The 20,894-nt window shown below is 49.8% G+C and overlaps 2 protein-coding genes across 2 annotated transcripts in view; both read left to right on the top strand.

The window, feature by feature from the left end:
• Positions 1–4,339: 4,339 nt before the first annotated feature.
• The window catches only part of SAMM50 (SAMM50 sorting and assembly machinery component), a 32,014-nt gene continuing 15,459 nt past the window's right edge, over positions 4,340–20,894 (top strand). Inside the window, exons 1-10 of the mRNA XM_043440265.1 lie at positions 4,340–4,514; positions 10,081–10,191; positions 11,452–11,553; positions 12,291–12,378; positions 14,520–14,626; positions 17,041–17,171; positions 17,413–17,500; positions 18,652–18,780; positions 19,285–19,356; positions 20,275–20,361. Coding sequence (XP_043296200.1) covers positions 4,494–4,514; positions 10,081–10,191; positions 11,452–11,553; positions 12,291–12,378; positions 14,520–14,626; positions 17,041–17,171; positions 17,413–17,500; positions 18,652–18,780; positions 19,285–19,356; positions 20,275–20,361 — 936 coding nt within the window. The 5' untranslated portion in view covers positions 4,340–4,493. The remainder of the gene's footprint in view (positions 4,515–10,080; positions 10,192–11,451; positions 11,554–12,290; positions 12,379–14,519; positions 14,627–17,040; positions 17,172–17,412; positions 17,501–18,651; positions 18,781–19,284; positions 19,357–20,274; positions 20,362–20,894) is intronic.
• LOC122423324 lies at positions 14,639–16,640 on the top strand. Its single transcript, XM_043440267.1, has 2 exons — positions 14,639–15,494; positions 15,584–16,640. The coding sequence occupies exons 1-2, from the start codon at positions 15,392–15,394 to the stop codon at positions 16,549–16,551; spliced, it is 1,071 nt and encodes a 356-aa protein (XP_043296202.1). The 5' UTR covers positions 14,639–15,391; the 3' UTR covers positions 16,552–16,640.

Raw genomic sequence — 20,894 nt, 5'->3', positions numbered from 1 at the left:
GGACTAGGGACTTTTATCAGTTAAGATAAATGGGGTTATGCTCCCAAAAGTTTCACTTCTCAGGGTGCGTGCCCTTTGCTGCCGGGTGGCCCCGCCTGAACCTTTCCCTGCCTCTGGACCCAGGGTCTGGATGGGCGGTGGGGGAGGAACAATGCGCGTAAAGCTGTCCATCCGGATGTCACCTTCCCTTCTGCCCACCACTTGTTGACCACAGCAAGCCACATGGACGGAGGCATGGAAACGCAAGTCTACCTTTTGCTCCGAAGAGGAAGAGCAGAAATTCTGGTGAACAGGGCCACTGAAAACCTCAAACCCCCCCAGTCTTTATGGCAGAGTAAATAACCCAGGAAATACTGGGTTAAAGAAATCCAAACGGTGTGTGCACTTCAGGATGTCTGTCTCTGAAATGTTAATACACGGGGAACGCCCTGGCAGTCCAGTGGGTATGATCCCAGGCTTCTACTTCAGGGGGCAGAGCAGTGGCAAGGACTTGACCCCTGGATAGGAACTAAGGTCCTGCATGCCACACGGCGTGACCAAAAGAAAAAAAAAAAAGTGTACATCGTGACCATCAGAGAGGGCAGAACTGTGACTTTGTGTTCAACACGTCCTCAGCCACCCTGGCCCTTGTACACAATAGGCTCTCAGATTATTTGGCTCAGGACTTGTATTGCAATCTGCAGGACAAAGTCATGGCTTATCTTTGAGAGGAGGCTTTCGTAAGAGGATAACAAGGAAATGCAAGAAGAAAGCTTAGTTTATTCAGCATTCACAGTGAGCCAGGCCCCATGCTCTCTCCTGAAATCCTCACTGCAGCATTATGCTTTAGGAATTGCTATCTTCATTTCATCCTGGAGAAAACTGAGGTTCAGGCAGCAGGAGGATGAATTTTAAATAAGTGTCCAGCTTGTGTGACTCGTGCTTAAAATTTGCTCCTTCTCCTAGGTTATCTTTGGAAATCTGTGTCCAAGTTTTCACACATCACAATCTTCTGTGTCTGAGCTGGGGAGCAGTCAGACCCTCAAAGCCTCCCTTTGGTGGCCAGAGGCAGGTGTCCGGGGCCCTAGGGGCCAGGCCTGTGGGCACCGAGCGGAGGGCCCTCCAGCTCTTGCCCGGTAACAACCCGGCACAGCCTGTTATATGTGCTCCCCCCACTTCTTTCACGGGTCGAGAGGCTTCTGAGTCATCTACCTCACCCCCGTCCCCAGACCCTGGGACACGCGGGCATCATTCAGAGGCGGCTAAGAGCCAGTGGCGGGGCCATGTCATGCTGGGTTCAGCTTGGATATAGTGTAAGTTGCTTACTTTTTCTGCGTCTGTTTCATCCTTATAAAAGCTCCCGTGTGTGTGTGTGTGTCTGGGTCTGTTACATCCTTATAAAAGCTCCCGTGTGTGTCTGGGTCTGTTACATCCTTATAAAAGCTCCCGTGTGTGTGTGTGTGTGTGTGTGTGTGTGTGTGTGTGTGTGTATGCAGGCGCGTACACGTGCTCTCTCCCTCTAGGCCTGGTTTCAGGCTCTGTACACGCGCACAGGCTCTTTCTTTCTAGGCCAGGCACACCTTTACATCTATTAAATAACCTTACGAGGTGGCTACCATCACCACCCTCACTTCACCAAAGGGGGAACTGACCCAGAGAGGTACAGGCCCTGCCTAAGTCCACACAGCTTAGCGGTGACAGAATCATGGCTGAAACCCAACCAGCTGGTCTGCCCATAAAGCCAGCTCTCGTAGCCATTTAAAGGGGAGCTAACCTGGTTGTGATCTGCCAAGGGGTGATCCAAAATGGCCTAAAAGAGTGCAAAAGCCCAGGACCCATTACTTCCCAGTGTGAAATAGAAAACAATTAAAACAAAATCTTCTGGTTTTGGTCCTTAGCAATCTCATCTCTATTTTAGAGTGGAGAAAAGTAACCCTTCAAGAGGATGTGACTTGCCAGGGGTCAACAGCTAACTTATAGCCCAGTTCTTAGAGCTCACCCTCTCTTGAATGCATGCCGAGACCCAGAAGTCCCCGTGCCAGACCTGGCCCCGCACACCCTTCCCCTTTTCATGGGAGGCCGTCTTGCCTGCCTGTGTCCCGGCCCCGCATCCTCGTCCCGCACCTCTCACAGATGCTCTGTTGCTGCCACTGCTCTGTTTCCTCCTCCCCCTTGCTGAGCACCTCTTCCACCCAATTCTGGCCAAGTTCCTTATAAGCAGGTGAGTAGCCCAAGTCTTCAGAGACTTTAGAAATAAGTGATGAAGTCAGACACAGACATAAAGCTTTTTAGAATGCTGCTGTTTAATCACTAAGCCGTGTCCGACTCTTACAACCCCATGGTCTTGCCTGGAGAATCCCAGGGACGGGAGAGCCTGGTGGGCTGCCATCTAAGGGGTTGCACAGAGTCGGACACGACTGAAGTGACTTAGCAGCAGCAGCAGGGACTGTAGGCCGCCAGGCTCCTCTGTCCATAGGATTTCCCAAACAAGAATACTGCAGTGGGTTGCCACTTCCTTCTGAACTGAACACGCACTGCAGGCAGATTCTTTACTGTGGGGTTCTTAAACATAATGGGTAAAAGAATTATGTAGCCCACTTTAAAAACTTCAGATCTCCAGGTTCTACTTGGCGGAGGCTGGTTCAGTAGATCAGGGCTGAGGCCCCAGGAATGTGCATTTTTAATATAAGCAGTGTCTTTCTGTCTGCTGTAGCCTACGGTGGGAGAGCAGTAATTCAGGAAATATTAACAGTCCCTGCACCACGCCAGGCACCATGCAGCCTCTGGCCTCATGGAGCAAAGGACTGGGCCCCGCCTCCAGGCACCAGGCCAGCTCAGAAAACAGATAACTAGGTCAACTGGCAAGGAATGCAGTGTGGGAAGGGGGGCCTGGGAGGGGCAAAAAGGGGAATATGGACTTACTATTTACCCCAGGAAGGCAACAGAATTAAGGTACTGCCACTTAAATGGGAAAGGGTGTCAGGGTCTCTGGGAAGGGGTGGAAACATGAGACCACAGGATACTGAAAATCCTTCTCTTGTTCTGTCTCGTTTCTCTCACTGCATTTATCACCATGTGTGATTACTTATTATATGCTGTCATTTGAGACAGGAAGCTGTTTCCACCACCAAAATGAAGCCCCCTGTTGCAGGGAGAAGTCAATTCTGACTCCACCTTGAAACTGTTCCACTTGCTTTCTGCTGCTTTTGTTATTACAATCATACCTAATAGCTTGTCTGCACCTCTGCCTGTTAAGCTAAAGTGCCTTTGTGCATAACCCTGTCCACCTGGAGATGTTAGAAAGAAAGGAGTTAACCCATTTCCCTGTCTGAGACTTGCCATTCTAGAAGATATTTCCAAGATTAATGGCCTCTATTTTACTAGGTCTCCTCACCTCGGATCATCTCGGATCCATAAAAGAACCTGGCATCCAGACCCCTACAAGATGGGTTACTTTGAGACATCAGTCTGCCCTCTTCTCAGTCAGCCAGCTTTCCGAATAAAGTCAGACTCCTGGCCTCATTTCCTCCTCTCCCCAGATTCACTGCCTATCCTACCAGGATCAGAGCGAGCTTAGACTCAAAAACACCAGAGCTGTCTTGTTTTCCAATGTGAATAGTCCCCACGTCAGCCCCTGGATAACACTCTTGACATTCACTGCAGTTGAAAGAATAGTGGCCATTGACTCGCTGCTCACTCAGCGCCCTGCCCTGTGCCTGGTGCTTTTATACACTCGTGTAAAAGCCTTGTAATCCATCCCTGCCAAGCAGGTAAGACGTCACCTTCATTCTGTCAACGAGGAGCCTGAGCCCTGGGATCTTCAGTGACCTGAAGGGTCCATGTGGCCAGAGGGAGAGATGCAGAGCGCCAATCCGGATTTGTGAGGCTCCGCAGGCAGGAGCGGGGGAAGCCACAGCCGCAGCCAGGCGTGGAGAGCCAGTCGCCAGAGTGCGGTGACAAGCGCGGCACCACGGAGCCAAGGAATGGACACGCGTTTGAGCAAACTCCGAAGAGGTGGCGATGGACAGGGAGGCCTGGTCACCGGGTCGCAAACAGTCTGACACGACTGAGCGGCTTAACTGAACTAAAGACGAGGTTTAAGGGAAAGACATGAGGCCCCACGCGCTCACCAGCTGGTGTACTGTCCTCCAGGGGCAACTCCGGGGCGCCCACCCCCATAGGCCCTCACGGACACCCACCATCCACGCACCACCAGCTCCTCTGAGCGCTACCTAACGCGCGGTGCTGGGGCCGTCTCCAGGTCGCAGGGCTTCCGGGCGTCCGCGTGTACATCCGGGTCACGGATGCCTATGAGCCAATGAGCGGAAGCACCGTGAGCCAAGGGGCGGAGCGAGGGCGGGACATCATGGCCGCCCCCAGTCCGCCGCGTCTAGGGGCTTGTGGGTGTTGCCCCAATCCGGAGCTCGGTCACCGGAGCCCCGCCCTCTGTCCTCACCCGCTGAGCCTTCGTCCGGCCGGGGCTGCTCTGGGAAGCGGCGGCCAGAAAGGGAGCCATGGGGACGGTGCACGCCCGGGTAAGAGGCCCAGCGACCCGCACGGGCTGCGTGACCTCGGGGCTGGTGCCGCGGGGAGACGCTCTCGCGGCTGCTCCCGGGGCTGCCCGGGTACAAAGAGGGCGGCGGCGGGGCGCGAAGGCCAGCGGGGAACGGTACCGGGGTGGGGGTTGGGGGAGCTCCAGCGCCGCGCCGCCGCGGGCCGGGTGGAGGAGGCCGTAAAGATGTCTCCACTCGCTACGGCGGCTTCCGAGCTGGAAAACTGATACCCAGAGGAGAGACCTGACTTGACCAAGGTCACTTAGCAGTGGGGCCGGGACAGGGCCAGCGGGCTTTCCGCGATGTCCTTCAGCGGAGGAATAAATTCGTTCTGCCCTCAGCGGCGTCTGAGTTCCTTCAGTTCAGTCGCTCAGTTGTGTCCCCGACTCTTTGCGACCCCACGGACTGCAGCACGCCAGGCCTCCCTGTCCATCACCAACTCCTGAAGTTTGCTCAGACCCATGTCGATCGAGTCGGTGATGCAATCCAACCATTTCATCCTTTGTCGTCCCCTTCTCCTCCTGCCTTCAATCTTTCCCAGCATCAGGATCTTTTCCAATGAGTCGGTTTCTTCGCATCAGGTGGCCAAACTATTGGAGTTTCAGCTTCGGCATCAGTCCTTCCAATGAATATTCAGGACTGATGTCCTTTAGGATGGACTGGTTGGATCTCCTCGCAGTCCAAGGGACTCAAGAGTCTTCTCCCAACACCACATTTCAAAAGTATCAATTCTTTGGTGCTCAGCTTTCTTTATAGTCCACCTCTCACATCCATCTATGACCACTGGAAAAACCAGAGCTTTGACTAGATGGATCTTTGTTGGCCAAGTAACGTCTCTGCTTTTTTGCTTTTTCCAGTCTCTCTGGCTCAGCTGCTGCTGGGGTCTTGCTAGGCTTTCCTAGAGCAGGAAGCATCTTCTGAAGTCTTCCCACCCAGGCTCAGGAGTCCTCATGTCTCCTGGTTACTGGTCAAAGAGGGAACCAGACTGAGTGGAGGTGGTAATAGTGTCCACTCACTGGGCTGTTGGGAGAATTGAAACACGGTGTATGTAAATGCACTTGCTTGGGCATGGTGTGGAGGCAGACTGCCCGGCTGCTCTCCTTTATTGCAATCTTAACTGAGGCCCAGAGAAAGAATATCTGTCCAAGGCCTTACTGTTCAAGCCTCAGAATGTTCTGAAACAGAATGTTCTGAACCATCTGCATGGTCCTGAGTCCCAGCCCACAGCACAACTTTTTCTGCAGCATAGATTGTTTCAGTTGTGCTGCTGAGAATTTTTCGGGAGTTTTCCTGAAAGAATTTAGCACAGATGTCCCAGCATGTTGTCCAGAATTGACCTTAACTTCCCTTTGCCAGATATTTCTTTCAAATAAAACACTATTTGGACCGTGCTGTTGGCCATAGCTTGCCTCTTTCATCACTCGCAATACCTGACAAAACGGGCCAGTCTTTTAGAAGTGAAGTGAAGGTTCCTTATTCGTGTCTGACTCTTTGCGACCCCATGGACTATACAGTCCATGGAATTCTCTAGGCCAGAATACTAGAGTGGGTAGCCTTTCCCTTCTCCAGGGGATCTTCCCAACCCAGGGGTCGAACCCTGGTCTCCTGCATTGCAAGTGGATTCTTTACCAGCTGAGCCACAAATGAAGCCCCTGATTTTTTTAGAACTCAGTTCAAATCATTTTCTACACAAACCTTGTCTCCCCTCCGTTCCTCATTGTGGATGTGCTACCAACCTCCTTGATTGACATTTCTATTCTGGTGCCCTGTTTTAGCTCTGCATTTTTCACTTAACCTTTTAGATTCTTAGTTTCTAGATGACAATAGGAACCACATCTTATTTGCCTTGGATCCCTTGTAGCATCTTGGCAAAGTAAGCATTTGTTCGTTTATTCAGCTCGTGTTTACTGACGGTCAGCCGTGTGCTGCCTGGCACTGTTCTAGGTGCTCGGAGTATAGGAACAAAAAGACTTGGCTTTTATCGAGCTCCTTTGACACTGAAACTGCCACTCCTTATTGAATACATTGACAAAAAATAATTGCAGTTTTTTAATTTCACTAGCCAGTGTTTGAATTTTTTGGTTAGAACTCACAGTAAGAAAACTTCCCAACACTGGGAAGACCCAGAGGAATCGGGTGGAGAGGGAGGTGGGAGGGGGGATCGGGATGGGGAATAAGTGTAAATCTATGGCTGATTCATATCAATGTATGACAAAACCCACTGAAATGTTGTGAAGTAATTAGCCTCCAACTAATAAAAAAATTTAAAAAAAAAAGAAAAAAAAAAAAGAAAACTTCCCAGATTTGGTATCTAGTGAAGTGAAGTGAAGTGAAGTCGCTCAGTCATGTCTGACTCTGCGACCCCGTGGACTGTAGCCTATCAGGGTCCTCTGTCCATGGGATCCTCCAGGCAAGAATACTGGAGTGTGTTGCCATTTCCTTCTCCAGGGGACCTTCCCGACCCAGGGGTAGAACCCAGGTCTCCTGCGTTGCGGGCAGATGCTTTAACCTCTGAGCCAGTACCCTCATGCATATGTGAAACAAAAGTTTTCTGAGTCAGGATTTCCTGGCAGTCCAGTGGTTGGGATGCTGTTTCCACTGTTGGGGGGGTTGGGCAGTGTGTGCAGGAAAACTTCAGTCCCTGGTTGGGGAGCTAGGATCCCACACATTTCATGGCAAGACGAAAAAATTAAAAAAAAAAAAAATTGGAATAAAAAAGTTTTCTGAAACAGTATTTACCATTGATATCTATTATTTTTTCTGGTATTTTCTGTCTCATTCGAGTCTATATCACTTTAAAGATGGTGTTCATAACTCATTAAATTTATTTCATGTCCTATTTCTTCTGTTAGCACTGCCTTGCCCAGTGCTTGGCATATGGTGTTCAGTAAAGTTTGTCGACTTACAGTAGACATCTGCTTAAAGGTTATAGGCTAGATCCAAATATTTATTTTAATTCATTTCACTGAATACTTAGCCAGACACTGCAATGTAAATTCTGTGAAGGTGAGACTCTTGCAAGTGCTTGTCACATAGTGGGTGGATATTTGGTGAATGAATGAATCTCTATTAGTGAAACAGTTAATTTAGGACATCAAGCTTTGGTGCAGTTGGTGAGACTGTAAAGACACCATCTGTTGAACTTAAAGTCTAAATTTCGGATTTAAGACTACAAATGGGTGTGGCAAGTCTTTGGTGAAGTATGTTCTATGCTTCGAGATTTTAGGAACCATAAGGGAATATTTTTTAGCATAATAGCACATGAACTTAATGTCCAGACAAAGTCTGTTTGTCAAGCATCGGATTAAGAACAATGAATATGTGTGTATGTTCCTAACCATAGTATATATTCTGAATGTAGGATTTGCTCATCTGTAATACACTTTTTAGCACTATGTAAACTTAAATACAGAAGCATGTTCATGAAAGGTTGCATTAAAATGTTACTATTTTAGGGACTTCCCTGGCAGTCCAATGGTTAAGACTTCTCCTTCCAATGCAGGGGATGCTTGTCTGATCCCTGGTCAGAGAGCTAAGATCCCGCATGCCTTGTGTCCAAAAAACCAACAAACATAAAACAGAAGCAATATTGTAACAGACTCAATAAAGACTTTAAAAATGGTCCATGTTAAAAAAAGTTAAAAAGTTACTTTGATTTGTTCACATTTTTGAGAAATACAGTAATGATCTCCTGTTTTAAATATTTACACAACAAAAATGAAAGGATAATTATGTGAAATAAATTCTATTTCTTTGCCCAACATCATCTTCCGTTTGTACTCATGTAAATAATCTACATCAGTCCCTGAGGGAACGACCGAGTCTGTCTTATTCACGGCTGCCTTCCCTACTCTTTTTTTTTTTTTCCCCGCGACGATCCTTCCCTACTCTTAAGCAGACAGTAGGCACTCAGATATTTATTAAACGTGAGAACAAAAGAAAAAAAAAAATCATTCACTCACCCATTCCATAAATGAGTATTTCTGATATAGCCGGGCAGGTAAACATAAAAAGGGGTACCTGCTGAGGTCATAAACTTCCGCCGAGGGGGATCCCTGTGAAGAAGGGATGGATTCTCGCTGAAGAACCAGGGACGGCTCGCAGAGGAGATGACAGCGAGGGTGGTTCTTTCGGCTCATCTCTGGGGAGGAGGCTAGTGATCCTGGGCGGAGAGGACTAGCTGTGCCCAGACAGGAGCACGAGGGTCGCGTGTGGTCGGGGTCGAGTCTGGAGTAGCAGAAGGGGGCTGCATGGTGGAGCTCCTCCGGGCCCCGCTGAGAAGTCCAGTTGCACTCTGTCCCTGGGGGCACTTTTAAGGACCCGTCCTTCAGGGCCAGGATGGGAAAGCGGCCATGGTAATGTCAGGTCAGTACCTTTCCAGAGGACCAGTGCCATGATGGAGGATGTGCCGACAAGAGGCCATTGAACATTCCAGGGAAAGGGCGAGAACGGCCCAGAGTCCCCCCTGCTGCACGTTCCGCAGGCGACAGACACGCCTGCGCACTTCAGAAGTGTTTCTCTATGGAGAGCGGGTGGAAGAAGGGCGCAGCGGGTGACCGGTGCCATAGTCCTCCCCAGAGCTGCCCGTGTGTTCAGCCACCTGGGGCCACTCGAGTCTCTGGGAGTGCCTGTGGTTACGCAGTCACATTGTTCAGTTGCTCAGTCGTGTCTGACTCTTTGTGACCCCATGAAGTGAAGTGAAGTCGCTCAGTCGTGTCCGACTCCGCAACCGCATGGACTGTAGCCCACCAGGCTCCTCCATCCATGGGATTTTCCGGGCAAGAATACGGGAGTGGGTTGCCATTTCCTTCTCCAGATCTTCCCTACCCAGGGAGTGAACTGGGTCTCCCGCATTGTATTGGCTCCCACTTTGCCATGTGACCCTGTGGACTGAAGCAGTTATGTTATGTAATAAATATACAGTATTATATGCGCATTGTTTTGTATACTATTGTATTATCATGTCTCCATAATTTTTACTGTAGAGTCCTTCCTCAGAAGATGCTTGAACGCTTTTGAGGCAATGTCACTTCAGACTGAAGGACCACTTTCTGGCATATGCTACTCCCCTTAGTGTGTGAGTGAGACTTTCTGAACCAAAACAAATCTATCAGAGTCCAGAGAAGTATCTTTTAGTAATTGGGTTTGTTAATGTAACTATCCTAGATTGTATCTAGTTTTGGTTTAAAAAATTAGGATACTTTCTGTAACAGGAAAGCAATTTTTGTTTGTCTTCAGTGAGTCTTAGGTATACAGAACTCAGTTCATGGAACAGTCATTGTAGTTTGTGCCTGACCCTTTTGTTGACTAATTTTCACCTTTGTTTTCTGTAATAACAATACTCCGGACCCCGAAGGGTCACTGTCAGCCGAAGGCTTGTAAGTCGACAGCTGCTTCCTCTCACTGTGCTCCCCACCCGGTTGCCACCAGCACTAGAACAAGCTGTGGTCCTGGGTTTCCTGGAGCGTCCTCTAAAGACAAAAACGAAAAGATTCTGGCTTTTTAATGTGAGTTCATTTATCTGCGGTTTCCCCCCACTCCCTTTCAGAGTTTGGAGCCTCTTCCTGCCAGTGGACCTGATTTTGGAGCATTAGGAGAAGAAGCTGAATTTGTTGAAGTTGAACCTGAAGCTAAGCAGGAAATTCTTGAGAACAAAGATGTGCGTATCCCGTGGAGGGCGAGGGCTCCATACCATTGTTGCCAGAAGCGCTGGCTTCCACAAGCCACTGGGGAAACAGACAGGGATTCACCTTGTTGACACCTTTATCAAAGAAGAGTTTGCAGCCAGCTACATTTTAGAAAGATTGGACACTTAGAGAAATAGCTTCTGGTTTTAGAGGAATAGTTTTTCCTTGGTGATTCTTTACACAGGAAGGGTAAACAAACACATTTTTGTATTTATTTTACAAAAAAACCCAAAAGTATTTCAAAGAGAAACTCAAGTGGTGCTAAAGTTTAACCTTTGTTCCCTCCTCCCAGAAAAAAAAAAGACTTTGGGTCTTGAATGAAACTTTTTCTAAACTTTGTTGTCTTTGAAATTAAATAGGGAATTGTAAGCATATTTTCATTAGTTCTCTTTTCTATTTTAAATTTACTTAGTTTTAATCGGAGGTTAATTGCTTTATCCTGTTGTGTTGGTTTCTGCCGTACATCAACCTGAATCAGTCACAGGTGTACATATGTTGCTTCCCTCTTGAACGTCCCTCCCACCTTCCTCCCTTTCATTGGTTCTTTGATTACGATTGTAGTATAGTGTTCTGACCACCTGTAAGTCACGCAGGCCCTAACACTCCCCGTTACGCCTGCTTGATTTTTCTCTGTTACTCACTACCATCTACTGTACTATGCACATTGCCTGTTTCTCGCCCCTTTAGAATATAACCTCCATAGAGTCAGAAATTTTTAAGCTTTGCTTGCTGATGTATTCTCATTGTTCAGTGTGATACTTGGTTCATAGGTAATCAGTGCATTTTTATTGAATGAATGAATGAACTAAGTATAGACAAGGGAGAGACTCTGAGCTAGTGTTTATCGTGCTATATTGAAATCCACACAGGATCTCCGGCAGAATACTCAGTTATTAAACCAGGTCACAGTCGGCATCATCCAGAGGCCGGTGCCCCAGGGAGCATGTGGGGAAGGAGGTCCAGAGGATCTCTGCACCCTGCCTGGCTTTAGGACTGACCTGGCCCTTGGTCATCTGGCTGCAGAGACCTTGTAAGTCTCCTTCGCAGGAAGTACAGACCCAGTCAATTCAAGGGACCAGTTTTTTGAAAAGGCATGGAATTAAGAAACGTGGATCATTACATTAAAAAAAAAAAAGTCTTCGAAGCTAGTTTTAGGTTTGCACCCTTGGCCTGAGGCCTGACCTTTTGCCCTGTCTTATTCTCAACAGTCTGTGTCCCCTTGTCACCTCCAGGTGGTGGTTCAACACGTTCATTTTGATGGACTTGGAAGGACTAAGGACGACATCATCATGTGTGAAATTAAAGATGTTTTTAAGGCGAAAAACCTTATCGAGGTAAGTGTCCCCCTGTGCGTAGCCTTCCCATCCCCTTCCAAAGACCCCGTCTTCCAAAGACCCCATGGCCCTCTGCCCGTACCACTGGGTACCCCGCCCCCACTGATGAGCTCGCCTCCTACCGGGAAGGGGGCTGAACCCCCTCCGTTAACTGACATGCTTTCGCGTCCACCCTGACCCCAGAGAAGAGGTGTTCCCCCGTCTTGCCCCGGGTCGCCCCTCCCCGTGTTCCTCACGGCAGTCCTGGCTTTGCCGCAGAGCTGCTGGTGGGGGGTCTTGATCCTCCCTGCACCCCCCCTGGTGCTCAGCGCACTTTGCCCTCAGGGCCCTGCATGACCCTGGGGGGGTGGGCTGTTCACTGCCACCCACCCCCACCGACTCCTCGGGCCCTTACTTGTTTACGCACCTTCGTCTTTCCCGGTTGCACCGTCCTCTCCTCTGTGGCTTCCTCGTGTCCGTCTGCTCGCGGAACCACACTTAGGTACCTGGCAGAGTCGCCAGCAGCTTCTTCGTGACCATGGGGACTGGGCTGCCTCCAGTCCCCGTTTTATGTGATCTCTTAAGTAGTGTTCAGCCATTCCGACTTTTAAAAGTATAGTTTTTTTTTTTAAAGATTAATATTCTTCTCAGGGAATCATCAACTTCGCACGAATGCTAAGCGGCCAGCCTGGTCTCACTGCCACCATGTATGTCTCTGTATGTTGGAGGAATACCATCTCTGTTTTTCTCTCTTACAGGTTATGAGGAAGTCTCACGAAGCCCGTGAAAAGTTGCTGCGTCTAGGAATATTTAGACAAGTGGATGTTTTGATCGATACGTGTCAAGGTATGGATCCTGGTTGCAGCTTCTCTCTGATTCACCTTTTCGTCCACCCCCCTAGGATCACTGTTTACGTGTCCAGGCAGAGAGCACATGTGTTCTCAAGGAATTCACTGGGTCTTCATGTCAGGCCGAGGGAGCTCAGGTGACTTTGAAGATGCTGCTTGCCGAGTCCCTGGATGGGACCAGGGTTCTGAGAAGAAGAGAACCGGGCTTTTTCAGGATAACCCACCCCAGCAGGTGTCTGAATGAGCTCTTGGCAGATTCCACCTAAATGTGTGTTAAGAAGAGGAGGCAAGTGGGAGTCAGATTTCACTTTTGAGTGTCTGTTCACTTGCTTGATTGCTATGATATTGGGCAAACTGTCTTACCTTGGTGTTTATTCTTTGGTTAATGAGTCCCTGCTGTGGGAAGAGACCATGGCAGACAAGACATGGTGTCTTTCCGAAGCAGCTTCTGGTCAAGTGGAACAGGGCTGGGGACAGACAGAAGTGAGGACAGTTCAGTAGTAGGTTGTGCTGTATGGGGGCGGGGCGCTGCAGGAGGGGATAGTCTCTCGGTCAGCAGAGGCAAAGTGGATCAGAGAAGACTTCCTGGAAGAGGTGACGCAGATGCTGAGACCTAAAAGATGTGAGTGCATTTGGGAAGCAGGACTGATGAGGAATGTTCTAGGGAGAGAGAATAGACCCAGTGGCCAGAGAGAAAGGGTCATCGGGTGGACGTCAGGGCGCCAGAGCCAGAAGGCAGTCGTGGGGAATGAGTGATGCAAGATGAGGCAGAAGAAGGCTCAGGAGACCGAATCCTGAAGGACTCTGTATGTGTTGATTCACTCCATTCCGAAGTCCCCTGAAAAATACATATTTGGAATGAATCAGAAAACAAGTGAACTCTTCAGGATTGAGTGAAAGATAATTTTGAGAAGATGAAAATGAAACAGTATATGAAAGTGCTTGCAAAAATATAAAATGCTATGTAAACGAAAGATATTTTTATTACCTGGAATACAGGTTCATCTGTGACTAACAGAGACCCCCCTGGTCTCTCGCCCCCAGTGGGACAGGTGTGTGACAGTGGCCCTTGCCATTGCTCTGGGGTGCTTGTTGGTGGCGAGTCCTGCTGGTGACGTTTAGATTTAGCGCTCTCCTGTCTTTTGTGAATGTGATGTGTACGTGGTCAGCTGGTTCACTTCTGTCCGTGGTTCTCCACCCTGGCTGCCTTTAGAACTACCCAGGAGCTTTTAAGAAAGAATGTGGACATCATCCATTTGTCAGATGTCTAGAATGTGCGGTGCCAACAGTGAACCTTAGTGCAGGCAGCCCTCGAGTTAACAGGAACATCTCTGTTGGTGCATCAGTTGTAACAAACATAGCCCACCAGTGCAATGTGTGGGGGAGGGGAGTGTAGAGGGGGCTCATGGGAACTCTCTCTACTTTCTGCTCAGTTTTTCTATAAACCTAAAACCACTCCTCTAAGCAGTAAAGTCTGCTAATTAAAAAAAAAAATGTGGTGCCAAGACTCCACCCTGGACCCGCTGAATCTGAGAGTTCGGGAGCCCCTGTCCAGGTGTCCGTGGGTCTGACGACTCCCAGAGGCTGTGGGTGTCCAGCCAGGGTCCCAGGCTCAACCTCGGCCTTTCTGGCGCTCAGGCCCCTGGCCCCGAGGGCGCTCGGTGGGTGAGGGGCAGCTGCACTGAACTCAGGCCCCATGCCGCCAGCGTGGGAAGGACAGAGCCATCCACGTCCTACATCCAGGTCGAGCTGTTGCTTCTCCATCAGGGTTACTCAAGCCCCTCTGTCACTCGAATTCCACATTTTAACGTCCATTGAACTGAGCCACCCGCCACCCCCCCCCCCCCCCGCCCCGGCATTTTCAAGGAGCTCACTTGTGGGGGAACAAGTACCGTCAGCTGCCCCTTTCAGCGAAGCCTGACCTCGCTGTCTTCCACCACAGAAACCAAACCCGTGGGTCGGGATGTGATGGGGTTTTCACGCACGTTCTTAGGCTTTAAACCAGTGCGTGTGTGTTCCAAAGGAGGTTGTGAAATCATCGGAGGCTTCAGTTTGCATTCTGTCACTTATCGCAGTGGGATAGAAAATAAAGCTGCACACTCAAGCTGTCTTAATTGTTTCATCTTTCTCACTTATTAGGTGATGATGCACTTCCCAATGGGTTAGACGTTACCTTTGAAGTAACGGAATTAAGGAGGTTAACGGGCAGTTACAACACCATGGTCGGGAACAACGAAGGCAGTATGGTGAGACACGGGCTTTCCCTTCCTGGGGGTGGAGCTTTCCATCGTAAAGTTTTTTGTTTTTAATATTTGTGTATTTGCCTGCTCTGGGTCTTGGCTGTGGCGTGAGGGATCTTTAGTTGCAGCATGTGGGGTCTACTTCCCTGACCAGGGATGGAACCCAGGCCCCCTGCAGGGCAAGTGTGGAGTCTTGGTCACCAGGGAAGTCCCCAGTTGTAAACTATGCTCTAAAATCTGATGGTGATTCCAGAACTTTTCCATGACCTTTAATCTTTATTTGTAAGCTGTCCTGTGGTTCTCATTAATCTTCCTAGAGTTGATTATAACACGCTTTGTTACGAAGATGGATTGTTTGAGAGTGAGGTGGTGATAACCTATGTTCATATTAATAGTTTCTTGTTCAAATTCTCCTGAACTCCAAGCCCACAGAGTTAGGTTCTCTGAGCTTCACAGTCAGCGGGTTTAGCCTATCCTTCAACTTCATCATGCGTGTGCCCTCAGCAGAGGCAGGCTTTAAAGAAGAAAAGCAATTGCAGATGCAAGGCAGACCCTAGAGTACATACATCTTTATTCTGTTTCTGTGAGAGTCCCTCAGCTCATGTAGTCTTTCCTAAGAGTTATCATTCTTTACATCTAAACCCCTGTAATTATTTTTTGTATGATTCTATTTTTTTTTTTCAAATTTTTTGTTTTGCATTGGGGTGTAGCTGATAAACAATGTTGTTATAGTTTCAGGTGGACAGCAAAGGGACTCAGCCATAGGTGTACATGTTTCCATTCTCCGGGTATACATGTTTCCATTCTCCTATACATGTATCCATTCTCCAGGTATACACGTTTCCATTCTCCTATACATGTTTCCATTCTCCAGGTATACATGTTTCCATTCTCCGGGTATACATGTTTCCATTCTCCTATACATGTATCCATTCTTCAGGTATACATGTTTCCATTCTCCAGGTATACATGTTTCCATTCTCCTATACATGTATCCATTCTCCAGGTATACATGTTTCCATTCTGGTATACATGTATCCATTCTCCAGGTATACATGTTTTCCATTCTCCTATACATGTTTCCATTCTCCAGGTATACATGTTTCCATTCTCCAGGTATACATGTTTCCATTCTCCTATACATGTATCCATTCTTCAGGTATACATGTTTCCATTCTCCAGGTATACATGTTTCCATTCTCCTATACATGTATCCATTCTCCAGGTATACATGTTTCCATTCTGGTATACATGTATCCATTCTCCAGGTATACATGTTTTCCATTCTCCTATACATGTTTCCATTCTCCAGGTATACATGTTTCCATTCTCCAGGTATACATGTTTCCATTCTCCTATACATGTATCCATTCTCCAGGTATACATGTTTCCATTCTGGTATACATGTATCCATTCTCCAGGTATACATGTTTTCCATTCTCCAGGTATACATGTTTTCCATTCTCCAGATATACATGTATCCATTCTCCCAGTATACATGTTTCCATTCTCCAGGTATACATGTATCCATTCTCCAGGTATACATGTTTCCATTCTCCAGGTATACATTTATCCATTCTCCAGGTATACATGTTTCCATTCTCCTATACATGTATCCATTCTCCAGGTATACATGCTTCCATTCTCCAGGTATACATGTTTCCGTTCTCCAGGTATACATGTATCCATTCTCCAGGTATACATGTATCCATTCTCCAGGTATACATGTTTCCATTCTCCTATACATGTATCCATTCTCCAGGTATACATGTATCCATTCTCCAGGTATACATGTTTCCATTCTCCTATACATGTATCCATTCTCCAGGTATACATGCTTCCATTCTCCAGGTATACATGTATCCATTCTCCTATACATGTATCCATTCTCCAGGTATATATGTTTCCATTCTCCAGGTATACATTTATGATTCTCCAGGTATACATGCTTCCATTCTCCTATACATGTATCCATTCTCCAGGTATACATGCTTCCATTCTCCAGGTGTACATGTTTCCATTCTCCCCCAAACTCTCCTCCCATCCAGCCTGCCGCAACACATTGAGCAGAGTTCCCTGTGCAGGTCCTTGTTGGTTATCCATTTTAAATACAGCCGTGTGTACACGTCCATCCCAAACTCGCTCACCATCCCTTCCCCCCCCCTTCCCTGCTAGTAACCATAAGTTCATCCTGTAAGTCCATGAGAGGTATGTGTATATAATAGAATATTCCTCGGCCATTAGAAAGAGTGAAATAATGCCATTTGCAGCAACATGGATGGACCTAGAGATTGGCATGCAGGGTGCAGAAAGTCAGAGAAGGGGAATATCATGCAACACCTCTTGTGAGTGGACTCTAAACAGAAATGACATGGATGAACTTACTTATAAAACCTCTGCTATTTTTCTTTGCCTCCCAGGTACTTGGCCTTAAACTCCCTAATCTTCTAGGCCGGGCAGAAAAGGTGACTTTCCAGTTTTCCTATGGAACAAAAGAAACCTCATATGGCCTGTCCTTCTTCAAACCACAGCCTGGAAACTTCGAAAGAAAGTAGGAAGCCCAGCGGATCGTTGTGTTCAGTGGCCTGGTTTAGGGGCTAAGATAGGTGGCATAGTGGAAGTTTCTGAAAAGAAACTTTGCAGAATCGGCCGACACTTCTGTTGCGTCACCACATGCGTAGATTTCCCCATGAAGATGAGCCCCGAAGCATGTTTGTGAACCTGTTGATGTAGGTGTGTGCCAGGTATAATCGCCGTCCCAGCATTTAAAGCTCTGTCCCCTTGTCTCCTAGTTTCTCCGTAAACGTATACAAAGTCACGGGACAGTTCCCTTGGAGCTCGCTGCGGGAGACAGACCGAGGCGTATCAGCGGAGTACAGCGTGAGTGGCTTTCCTGTCCTTCCCTTTGTGCGCCTAAGTGGGGCCCAGGCGCCTGTCCATTGATCCCCAGACACAGCCGAGGGGGCAGGGCCAGGCGCGCAGCCACACCGGGGCTGAAGCTTGGAGCCTGGGGGCCCCGTCGCTGGGGTCACCCTCCACTCCCTGTCCTGCTGCCAGCCGCCTCCCAGCCAGGCACCTCCCCACTCGCCAAGTGCCCTATGCCAGGACCAGAGAGGGTGGCCCGCCTCCACGGCAGCAGATACTTTGACCCGGTCACATCTCTTCCCTGCCCCGACTTCCTGGGACACCATCTGTTTGTCCTTCCTCGTGCACACTCAGATCGATCGCTCCTGACAACGCAGGTCACCTCGGGTTACCGGACGCTTTCATCATGGGTTTATGGCACCTTTACTTCTGGCCGGATGCATCGCGTGGAATTACTGTCATTTGACCATTTTTCGGTTTTACGATGAGCCCTGCTCTTTACCTTCCTTTCTAGCTTGTCCCCCTTCCTCCCCTCCTGGTGTAGGCTTTAGTTTAAGAGGAAAGACTTGAGGCACATGCTGTGAAAATAGTTCCCCGTGCGGTCTTCAGAGCAGCTTCTGCCTCTCCTGCACTTTCACGGCCCTGCGTGCCCTGCTGGGTGAGCGTCTCCAGGGAGGGTCCCAGGAAGCTATTGCGGCAGGCCCCCCACCCAGCACCTCCGCTCATCACTCACTTGTGACCCCGTCTCCCTGCTCTTCTCTGGGGGCTGACGTGGCTCATGTGGGTCACCCTGCCTGGCTTCAGACAGCCAGGTGGGGTCTGTGTCCCGTGGCCTTTCGGGTGGAAAAGAAACCAGGTGGTTATAAAGTTCTCTGCAGCGTCAGACCAGTGACCCCCGCCCCCTGGCTCAGAGCACAGCCCCGCCACTCAAGCAGTTTTCCCCTCTGTAGGCGACCCTGGCTTTCTCGCCCAGCCCGCCCCCGCCTGCCTCCATTCCCTCCTTCCCCAGCTCGCCTTGTCTTCCTCTCTTCCCATCCCACCGTTTCACAGAGTGTCTTAGTTTTTAATCGGTTAATGGTCTAATGATGCCTCAGCCCACGACCCGGGCTGGGATGACTCCGCGTCCGTGCAGCACGAAGGCTGACGGTTTCCGTGTTTGCTCGCAGTTTCCCACCTGGAAGACGAGCCACACGGTCAAGTGGGAGGGTGTCTGGCGGGAGCTGGGCTGCCTCTCCAGGGTCGCGTCCTTCGCAGTCCGGAAGGAGAGCGGGCACTCGCTGAAGTCGTCTCTCTCGGTAAGGGCTTTGCTTCTGCCTCCGGCGTGTACCTACCCTGGTGCAGCCAGGCCGTGTGCATTGGGAGAACGGCGTTTACCTGCATCGGGAGGGACCCAGAGGCGTCACTGTTGGGGCGGCTAGAACCGTGGCTAGAACCGGTCCCTGTGACTATCTGGACACAGCCTCACGTCCTTTTTTCCTAAGTAACATCGGAGGTGATGGAAATGGAGGGAATAAGGGCCCACCGTGGTGTCTTAGCTGGAAGCTGGCTGAGCCGACGTCCGTCAGGGCATCAAGCTCCCAGAGAGGACAGGGCTGGGGATGGGTTTGGAGTCGCCCAGCCGGCGGACGTGACCTGTCTCCCTGGCTCTGTCGGGTCCTCACACAGATGGGAGGTCTTCATGAAGGTGAAGCCCCCTAAGGGAGTGCTCGGCACAGTGCCTGGCGAGCAGCCAGTGTGCAGGGAGCGCCTGGCGTCCTTCCGCACTGAAGCGAAGGCACCCCCGTCCTTACCTCTTCCAGCACTCGATGGTCATCGACTCGCGGAACTCGTCCATCTTGCCGAGAAGAGGTGCTTTGCTGAAGGTGAACCAGGTGAGTGCCCCCTCCCCTGTGGCCTGTGCAGGCTCCTGGAGGACTGGGGTGTCCTTCGGGGGCAGTCACGTTGTCAATACAGCTTCTTTTAGCTGTAAAGGTCATTCTGGAATGGCTTGCAAGGGCATCTGTCCCTCTCAGGGTTCCTAGCCCTGGATTTGCTCCCTGCAGCTCAGACTCTGCCTTCATAGAGCTCAGAGTCAGGGTGAGGTTCCAGCCTCTGATGGGTCACTTCACAGGCCAGGAGCCAAGTCGTGACTTGGTGGGACTGGCTTCCTTGGTGGTCCTTGATGAGCACCCGAGCCCAGGGTTGTAACCCTGACAACGGCGGGGCGCAGCTGGTGACCTCGGGGTGAAGGCGGCTGGGGAGCGGGTCTCCGACCCTCTGTCTGCCTGAACTCCGTGTCAGAGGAGCCGCTGGAAATCCAATTTTCATTTGCTGCTGCTGCTGCTAAGTCACTTCAGTCGTGTCCGACTCTGTGTGACCCCATAGACGGCAGCTCACCAGGCTCCTCTGTCCCTGGGATTCTCCAGGCAAGAATACTGGAGTGGGTTACCGTTTCCTACTCCAAGGGATTTTCCCAACCCAGGGGTGGAACCCGCGTCTCCTGTATCGGCAGGTGGGTTCTCTATGGCTGAGCCACCATACTGCCCTTAGCAAGCTCTGTCCTGAGCGTCGATGTTGCGAGTGTTTTCCCGGCACTCGTAAGGAGCGACCTCCTCTGTGGTTCCTCAGCGTGTCTGGTGACGCTGTCTCTGCCAGGCCCCTGGTACCGTCCCGAACGACCAGGAGGCAGCCTCTGGGACACAGAAGCGGTCTGTGGCCTTCCTAAAAATACAGAGCAGCAGCCTGTGGTACTGGCTGCCGTGATGCTGCGGTCTGTGGGCTCCGTCCCACCTGAGGGTCCTCCCCGACAGGAGCTGGCCGGCTACACCGGAGGGGACGTGAGCTTCTTAAAAGAAGACTTTGAGCTTCAGTTGAATAAACAACTCATCCTTGACACAGTGAGTATCTCGCCAGGAACTTGTCACCTGTGTTTTTGGAATCTGATTAGATCCCAGTTCCCGAATATCTAAAGCACAGAAGGGTAAATGAGAACAGTCATGCTTGAAGCTCAAGCGCTTCATGCCTTAAATGTGGCCAGAATTGAGGATGCTCTGGGGAGAAGCGATGATTAGGTCCTTTAAAACTCACCTGTCAGTCATTTCACCCGGAAGAGCCCCTTCCCCACTTATCATCATCTCAGGGCCGTCAAGAAACGTGTCTGGAGAACAAATGTGCCGCCGTCTTTGCCTCCTGATGTTACGTCCCTAGAAATTCTGCGTCTTCACCTTACTTTGCTAGGTTTTTAGGGCGCTGGGTGTCTGCAGGAGTCTGTGTGGTAAATGTTTTTAACCCAGTTTGGTTTAGTTCCTCCTGATTCCCTCGGGACCTGAGGAGCGAGTGGCCAGGTTCTGCCCGACGCAGTGGAGCCCCAGGCCAGGAGACGCTGTGCCTGTTGCCCACCCTTCCTGGTGCCCGGGTGGCTGGGGACAGC

Source organism: Cervus canadensis, chromosome 21 (genome assembly GCF_019320065.1).
Source record: "Cervus canadensis isolate Bull #8, Minnesota chromosome 21, ASM1932006v1, whole genome shotgun sequence".
NCBI lineage: Eukaryota > Metazoa > Chordata > Mammalia > Artiodactyla > Cervidae > Cervus > Cervus canadensis.
Note: the sequence above shows the minus strand (reverse complement) of the source record. Positions and strands in the feature narration are given on the sequence as shown.

Excerpts from the sequence above, each read along its gene's own strand:
- LOC122423324 (XM_043440267.1), top strand. The coding sequence starts at position 15,392 with ATGTTTCCATTCTCCGGGTATACATGTTTCCATTCTCCTATACATGTA. Across the intron at positions 15,495-15,583 it reads TACATGTTTCCATTCTCCAG|GTATACATGTTTCCATTCTC; the intron begins GTATACATGTTT and ends TCCATTCTCCAG.